This window comes from Papio anubis, chromosome 20 (assembly GCF_008728515.1).
Source record: "Papio anubis isolate 15944 chromosome 20, Panubis1.0, whole genome shotgun sequence".
Lineage (NCBI taxonomy): Eukaryota > Metazoa > Chordata > Mammalia > Primates > Cercopithecidae > Papio > Papio anubis.
The window spans coordinates 40,301,088-40,309,414 of record NC_044995.1 but is presented as its reverse complement, the minus strand read 5'-3'; the positions used below and the strand labels follow the sequence as shown (position 1 = coordinate 40,309,414).

At 54.7% G+C, this 8,327-nt stretch overlaps 1 protein-coding gene across 2 annotated transcripts; it reads right to left on the bottom strand.

Moving 5' to 3' along the window:
- Window positions 1-1,086: 1,086 nt before the first annotated feature.
- On the bottom strand, window positions 1,087-7,521 carry ELOF1 (elongation factor 1 homolog). Of its 2 annotated transcripts, none has more exons than XM_003914939.2 (4): window positions 7,342-7,521; window positions 2,262-2,395; window positions 2,041-2,111; window positions 1,087-1,840 (listed from the first exon to the last, which is right to left on the bottom strand). In XM_003914939.2, exons 2-4 carry the CDS (start codon window positions 2,375-2,377, stop codon window positions 1,776-1,778), a joined length of 252 nt encoding a protein of 83 aa, XP_003914988.1. In that variant the 5' UTR covers window positions 2,378-2,395; window positions 7,342-7,521; the 3' UTR covers window positions 1,087-1,775. The 2 variants fall into 2 exon arrangements, with proteins under 2 accessions (XP_003914988.1, XP_003914989.1); XM_003914940.2 differs by lacking the exon at window positions 7,342-7,521 and adding an exon at window positions 7,118-7,317.
- Between the last annotated feature and the right edge of the window lie 806 nt (window positions 7,522-8,327).

Below are 8,327 nucleotides of genomic sequence, written 5' to 3'. Positions count from 1 at the left end.
TGGCGCCTGCCAGGGCTAGCGGACCTTACCTGGGATCTCGGAGGCGGCAGGGTCACCAGGGAAGACGTGTCATGGCAGAGTGGGCCTGGGGGCGGCGCACAGGCCAGATGCAGCAGCCCAGTCTGGCAGCCAGGGCTTCCGGGCCAGCTCAGTGTCTCCCCCGGCTGTTCACATTCGTCCGTGCCCTGGGTGGGCCCCAGAGCTGCTCTAACCATGTCTGGCATTTCCATCCTTAGCATGGCTCCAGGAAGAAGATGCTTTTGTCCCCTGCACTGTGGCAACGAGGACTCTGAAGCACAGGTCACCTGCCACCTGGGCTCATGAGGCCAGGTGGAGGGTCCGGCACTGCCCCAGGTTGCTGGGTGTTGTGGTCCTTGTCACCGGTGTGACCAGCTGAGGGGACATCAGCCCTCAGGTGCTCCCCATCAGCCACGCACATCCCGCCCCCACACCAGCCTTCTGAGAGTCCTCACCACCCTTGGACAAAGGTCCCTTTCATGTTTCCCTTCCCAGTGTCCCTCTTCCACCCACTACCTCCAGGACGGCCTGTGAGCTGGTCCCTCAGCCTGGACTCTGGGCTCACAAGAAGTCAGACTGTAAGTTGTGGAGCCTGGTTTCCTGGGTTCAGATCCCCCGTGCCACTTTCTGGCTGTAGGGTCTTGGGCCAGTGACCTCCTTCACCTCTAGCCTCAGTTTCCTCATCTTTGACCCTGGGGTTAGCTTGGCACCTGCCCCACAGGGTGGCTGTCAGGACACTGGGGTGATGCAGGCAAGGCCAGAGGTCAGCATCTGGCTAGAGGTGGCCCTACAATGTCACCACCTCAGCCTGCCCCTCCCAGAAGCCTCCTCTGACCACCTGTTCTGTCTCACCTACCCCATTTCCTAATATGACTGCTGTAAGCATCTGGCCAGATGTCTGCCTGCTCCACCACCCTGAATGCTTACTGACTGAATAAAATGCTGGGCGGTGTGAAGGGCTGGTCACATGCGCCACCAGGCCACCTCCCAAACGCTGGAACCTCAGGTCCCCTCTCCTTCTTCTGGTGACAAGGCAGACGCAGAACCCAAGACATCACAGACAGCAAGGGATGTGCGCTGGCTGCTTTATTTAAGGGCTTGTGATTGACAGCTGTCCCCACCCCAGCCCTTGCTTCCTCTACAAAAGCAACTGAACACAAAACTGGGCTTCCTTGTTAGCATGGGGAGGGGGGCGGCTCCCTGTCAGGGCCCAGCCCAGGGACCTGGGGAACGGTGGCTTTGAATCCCAGGCCACGGGCACTAGAAGGTGGAGAAGGAGGGCGGGAAGTCCAGTTGAGATGGGCACGGTGCTGGTGAGGAGGCTGGAGAGGTCCAGTTCCAGCCTCTACTGGGCTTCCCTTGTTCAGGATATCAGTAAACAGCCCCCCACTTCCCCCAGGGGGGAGCCAGAGCCCCAAAGCTGGGGGACCAGGGGCTGAAGAAGGGAACACAGCAAAGGCTTTTGGAGCCAAGAGAGGTCAGTTCGGGCCCCTCAGGCCCAGGAACCCGCCACCACTGCGTATCTATGAACACACACTCACGGCCACCCCAGTGACACGTGCAGCCACACACACACCCACATCCACTCCACACTGGCACACACACCCACTCACACCCACGCCCACTCTACACACGCACACAGAGGGCTGTGACAGCCCAGGACCCACACCCTGGACCCCTGGAATGTCTCTGGACCAGAACCAAACAGCTGGGTCCACAGTAGGCGGGGCTGCTCAGGGGGTGGGTCCTCTGTGTTGCTACTGATTGGCTGCCTCGCAGGCGTCTATCCAATCACTGTACACATCCACGGGTTCTGACAGATCTGAGACGCTTAGGTCAAGGGTGATCATTGGCATTGGAACCCTGCCCTGCACCTTCTCACCCCACATAAATCAGTAGGTGGCACCTGTTCCTCTGGACGGCCTTGGCCCTGCACCAGGGCACACAGTGGGCCAGAGGAGCAGGGTCCGGACTCCAGCCCCCTCCCCATCCTCTGGAAAAAGCCCAGGTTTCTAAGGATACACGTTATGGGCGTCTGGAATTCCTCTAGGCACACAGTACAAGAGATGACTCCGGTGTTGCGGGCACGGTCCCTGAAACAGACCAAGAGAAGGGACTGGTGAGCAATGCACCCAGGGCCTGTGGGTGATGACGCCTTCCCCAAGGGAGGCAAGGGGCAGGATGGAGAACAGCGGGGAGGAGGTGGTGGGGAGGATGGATCCCTTGCCCCGTTCCCCACTCACATTTTCACATCACAGGATTTCTCGTGGTTGCAGAAGGGGCAGGTGAACTGGGTCTCGAGGGTGCCCGTCATCTTCTTCTTGGGAGGCGGCTTTCGTTTGGACTTTCTGCGCCCCATGTCTGCAGGTGGATGAGCCTGTGGGGAGTGGCAGATGTCAGTGGTTTGAGGAAACCACGCAGCCCCCCGCTCAATGCTCTAGAAAGCAGGCCGGAAAGAGGGTCTGGGACTTGCACTATGGTCCTGGGGCCTCTGCCCTTGAGCGACGAGGCCCTCAGTCCTGATACAGGAGGAAAATCCCCTGTCCCACTCTGGATGGAAGGGGTGAGCGGAGGCTCTAACCCCATCTCTCTCACTTACTGCATGACCTGGGCAGGTTACTTAAGCTCTCTGTGCCACAGTTTCCTCATCCATAAAACAGAGACAAGGCCAGACATGGTGGCTCACACCTGTAATTCCAGACAGCACTTTGGGAAGCTAAGGTGAGAGGATCACTTGATGCCAGGAGCTGGATATCAGCCTGGGCAACAGAGTGAGGCCTCATCTCTAAAAAAAAAAAAAAAAAAATTAAAAATTAGCCAGGCATGGTGGCATAAGCCTGTAGTCCCAGCTACTTGGGAGGCTGAGATGGGAGGATCGCTTGGGCCCAGGAGTTTCAGGTTTCAGTGAGTTATGATCCAGGCACTGCACTCCAGCCTAGGCAATAGGATGAAACCCTGCATCCAAAAAAAAAAAAAAAAAGGAAAAAAGGTCGGGTGTGGTGACTCATGCTTGTAATCCCAGCACTTTAGGAGGCTGAGGCGGGTGGATCACGAGGTCAGGAGTTCAAGACTAGCCTGACCACCATGGTGAAACCCCATCTCTACTAAAAATACAAAAATTAGCTGGGCGTAGTGGCGGGCGTCTATAACCCCAGCTACTCAGGAGGCTGAGGCAGGAGAATCACTTGAGCCCGAGAGGCGGAGACTGCAGTAAGCCGAGATCACACCACTGCACTCCAGCCTGGGCGACAGACAGCGCGAGACTCCATCTCAAAAAAAAAAAAAAAGATTGAAATGAGGTTGCTATCGCGCGAGACTCCGTCTCAAAAAAAAAAAAAAAGATCGAAATAAGGTTGCTATCGCAGAGGAGACTTGTGAGGCTGACACCAGGAATGGTAAGTACTTTGCACAGAGCGGGCCCATCATCGCTGGCGCCAATACAAGGAAGCCACTGTTCCTGGGGAGGGTGGCCCAAGAGACTCCAAGACAAGCCAGCTGTTCAGGGCTGGGTGGAGCCTAAGAGCCTAGGAGCTGGTGATTCTATACTGGCTGCTCCTCTTGTCAAGGGACATGTAAATACCATCCACGAAGAGTGACACTCAGGGCATCTGATGGCCTCCATCCAGATGACAGACTGCAGGGCAGAGAAGTGGGAACAAGTACCTCCGAGTAGAGGAACACTGTGAAGGGTCAGGGGCAGCTGTCTGTCCCCTGGCAGGTGGAGGAGAGAGGAGGGACAGGTGGGAGGGTTCTGGGTGTTTGGATGGATCCTGGGAGCTACTGGGAGCTACAAGGCGTGAAAGGGTAAAGTCACCCTGGGCTTTTGAGGGACTGCGGTGTGAGTCACAATCTGGATGAAGACAAAGGCACAGCCAGGACAGGGTTGTTGGGGTAGAGATGGCAGAGGGCGAGAGAGACAGAGGAGTCATGGCAGCGGAGTGAGTGAGTATGACGAGAGGAGGAAAATCCAGGATGACTCCCAGGTTTGTGGTGGGGACACAGTGGCTAGGGGGAGAAGGTGGCATCATTCTCTGATGTGTAACACAGAGGAAGGACAGGGTTTTGAAGAAAATGATGGGGTTGGGTGGCAGAGGGATATCTAGGAACAGATGTCCAGGAGGCAGGTGGGTGGGGAAACAGCAGCAGTTACCACCGAGCCCAACTCCCCTGCTAGGCACGGTGGTCAGGGCACCGTGCTTGCCATCCCTGAGCCTCCTATGGCACCTCCTCCAACACACACACACACACACACACACACACACACACACACACGACTGCTGGTTCTAGCATCGTTCCTCTGTGGCAGGGGAGGTCAGCAGTCTGCCAGGATCTTCCAGAATAAACAGTGGAGTTTCATTCATTATTTGCTGATCACTTCCTATGTAACACCCCCAACTCTTTTTGTTTGTTTGTTTGTTTGTTTTTGAGACGGAGTCTTGCTCTGCCGCGCAGGCTGGAGTGCAGTGGTGTGATCTCGACTCACTGCAACCTCTGCCTCCCGGGTTCAGACGATTCTCCTGCCTCAGCCTCCCGAGTAGCTGGGACTACAGGCGTGTGCACTACCACGTGTGGCTAATTTTTTGTATATTTAGTAGAGACGGGGTTTCACCGTGTTAGCCAGGATGGTCTCGATCTCCTGACCTCGTGATCCGCCCGCCTCGGCCTCCCAAAGTGCTGGGATTACAGGTGTGAGCCACCACACCTGGCCAACACCCCCAGCTCTTAACTGTGATGCTTCCAATTCACTGAGTAAATAGAAGCAATCCAAAGACAGCTCCTAGGACCAACTCATTCAGCCATCCACCCACCGTCTTTATTTATTTAAGAGATGAGGTCTCGCTCTGTTGCCCAGGCTGGAGTGCAGTGGCATGATCACAGCTTGCTGAAGCCTCAATCCTCTGGCCTCAGCCTACCCAGTAGCTGGGACAACAGGCGTGCGCCACCACTCCCAGCTTTGGCATGCCTCCTTTACTATGGAAGTACGTTCCTGCAAAAACAATTTGTTCATTCTGCCCTGGCTCCCATCCCCTTTTCTTTGAGCAACATCAAATTTTCCAGCTCCACTGGATCACTCTCGCACACTTGTTATTACCTCTCTCCTCATTTAAAAAGGGGGAAAAAAAGAAAGTCTCTTCATCCTCTTCCAGCTATGATGCATTTCTTTGCAGGCTGTTTTAGTGTACAGCCATCTGCATTCCTGTCCATCTCTCTACGCCCCTTGCCTCCAAACTTAGGTCACTGGTGGCTCTATACTGCAAATCCTAATGGCAGTCTTCCGATTTGAGGGATCCTTCCCCCCCTGAAAGCACATGTGGCTCTCAGGACCCCATGTGCTCCCTGTCCTCTGCCTCACTGGTGGCTCCTGCTAGTCTCCTATGCTCCTGCCTGTCTGCCAACTTGCTCTCATGAAGAGAGCACATGAGTTTGGGCCAGGTGCGGTGGCTCATGCCTATAATCCCAGCATTTTGGGAGGCCAAGGTGGGCAGATCACAAGGTCAGGAGTTCGAGACCAGCCTGACCAACATGGTGAAACCCCATCTCTCCTAAAAATATAAAGTTAGTCAGGCGTGGTGGTGCATACCTGTAATCCCAGCTACTTGGGAGACTGAGGCAGGAGAACCACTTGAACCCAGGAGGCGGAGGTTGCAGTGAGCCGAGGCACTCCAGCCTGGGCAATAGAGCAAAGAGCCCATGATTTTAATTGTTGGATCCTCTCCTTTCTGGCTATAATCACCTACATGAAGATTTCACCCAGTCTTAGGTGCCTGCTCTACACTGAGGACACCTGCTTCTCCAGCCTTGAGTCTGTCCTCTGAATTGCAGACTCTGATCTATCTGCCTCAGTCACTCCTCCACCTGATGTCTAACTTCCACCTAATACTAAATATAACATGTCAGAAACCGATCCCCTGACACTCCAACCTGCTCTTCCACAGTCTTCCTCATCTCAGGTAACAGCAATTCCATCTTTCCAGATAATCAAATCAAAAACGGATTCGGCCGGGTGGTGGCTCACTCCTGTAATCCCAACACTTTGGGAGGCCGAGACGGGCGGATCACGAGGTCAGGAGATCGAAACCATCCTGGCTAACACGGTGAAACCCCGTCTTTACTAAAAATACAAAAAATTAGCCAGGCGTGGTGGCGGGCGCCTGTAGTCCCAGCTACAAGGGAGGTTGAGGCAGGAGAATGGTGTGAACCCGGGAGGCGGAGCTTGCAGTGAGCGGAGATCGCGCCACTGCACTCCAGCCTGGGCGACAGAGCAAGACTCTCCTCTCAAAAAAGAAAGAAACAAACAAAAAATACCTTGGATTCATCCTCAATGCCTTTTTCTCTCAGACATCCCTTAGGCGATCCTCCCCCGCCCCTCTACCTCTGAAATATAAATTAGCCGCAGCATCATGCCCAGCTAATTTTTGTATTTTTTGTAGAGACGGGCATCCACCATGTTGCCCAGGCTGGTCTGTAACTCCTGGGCTCAAGCGATACTCCCGCCTCGGCCTCCCAAAGTGCTGGCATCACATGCATGAGCCATCGTGCTCAGCAATAACCACTATTGAATACATCAATCAATCAGTTTGCTTGTAACTCTATCACTTTGGGAGGTCACGCCTGTAATCTCATCACTTTGGGAGGCCCAGGTGGGAAGATCGCTTGAAGCCAGGACTTCCAGACCAGCCAGGGCAACATAGTGAGACCTCTCATCTCTACAAAATCACAAAAATTAGCCCCGAGTCTGTAGTTCTAGCTACTCAGGAAGCTAAAGTGGGAAGCTTGCGCCCAGGAGGTCGAGGCTGCAATGAGCTATGATCGCGCCACTGTACTCCAGCTGGGGAGAGACAGCAAGACTCTGTCTCAAAAAAAAAAAAAAAAAAGTCTACACAAAATCTACGGATGAGCCCCAGGAGCTCATTTTGCCCAGGGACTACAGTCCCCCCATCCCATGAATGGGGTCTGGCGTGTACAGGGACTGCAGAGGCCTCGACCTGTCCTGTGACAACGTTAAGTCCAAGCGCGCCAAAAGGGGATGGTAGAGGAGTCATCCCCCGAATCTGCTGGGACCCAAGAGGTGGAGGGTTGGCTGTTCCTCCAGACTCACTAAGGCTTCGGCATCGCCTCCCGACGGCCGCCCGGAGGAGCCAGGCGTCCCGGTTGTCGCGCTGGGAAGGCTGGGGTCCGGGGAAGTCAGTCTCCCCGACCTGCCTTCCCCCAAGTTCGAGGTCCCAGGAGCCTCCTCCAGGACCCCGTAAACGCACGGAGTCGAGGAACTCCCAGTCCTGCTCGGCCCCAACGCCCACTCGCACGAGCCGCACCGGCACTCACCTTCTCTAGCTGCGAAAGCTCCCTTCACCCGGGAGACAGTGACTTCCGACTCCTGCCGGAAGCGGAAACCCCTCTCCTCCTTTCAGGTCCTGGCCACCCCTAGCTGGGACAGCCCGGCAAATAGGCCTTGCCTCCTTCGCCGGTGCTTTGAGCGCACGCGTACTCAAATAGGAGCGCTCCGACGGGGGCGCAGTGCGCCTGCGCAAGCGTCGGTGCGTATTTGCCTGTAGCTGCGCGCATTGCAAGTACTTCTGGTCAGCTCCCAAGAACGGCAAGTGAGGAATATGAAATACCCTTATGGCTAAATCAGGGTGAAGGGGAAGCTTGTAAGCTTGGGAGACGCTCTGCTCAAACTAAAAAGTTCAGGTTCTGATCCAGCAGATGAAGAGGGAGGTCTGAGAAGCTGCAGTGCTAACTCGCTCCCAGGTGACTTCCATGCTGCCGATCCGCAGACCATATTTTGAGTGCCCAGATTGTAATAGATGAAGTTGAGTGGACAGGCTGGGGCCAGATTCCATGGAGCCTCGTGGGCCGTGTTAAGGACTTTTATTTTTTATTTTTATTTTATTTTATTTTATTTTTTTGAGACGGAGTCTCACTCTGTCGCCCAGGCTGGAGTGCAATGGCTCGATTTTGGCTCACTGTAACCTCCGCCTCCCAGGTTCAAGTGGTTCTCCTACGTCAGCCTCCCGAGTAGCTGGGATTATAGGCGCCGGTCACCGCGCCACGCTTATTTTTGTAGTTTGTTTTTTTGTGCTTTTTTTTTTTTTTTTTTTTTTTTTTTTTTTTAGTAGAGATGGGGTCTCACCCTCTTGGCCAGGCTGGTCTTGAACTCCTGATTAGGGGCGTGAGCCACCGCGCCCGGCCAAGGACTTTTATTGGTTTTTGTTTTTGTTTTTTTTCTGAGACAAGGTCTTGCTCTGTCACCCAGGCTGGAGTGCAGTTGTGTGATCTCGGCTCACTGCAACCTTAGCCTCCCGAGTTCA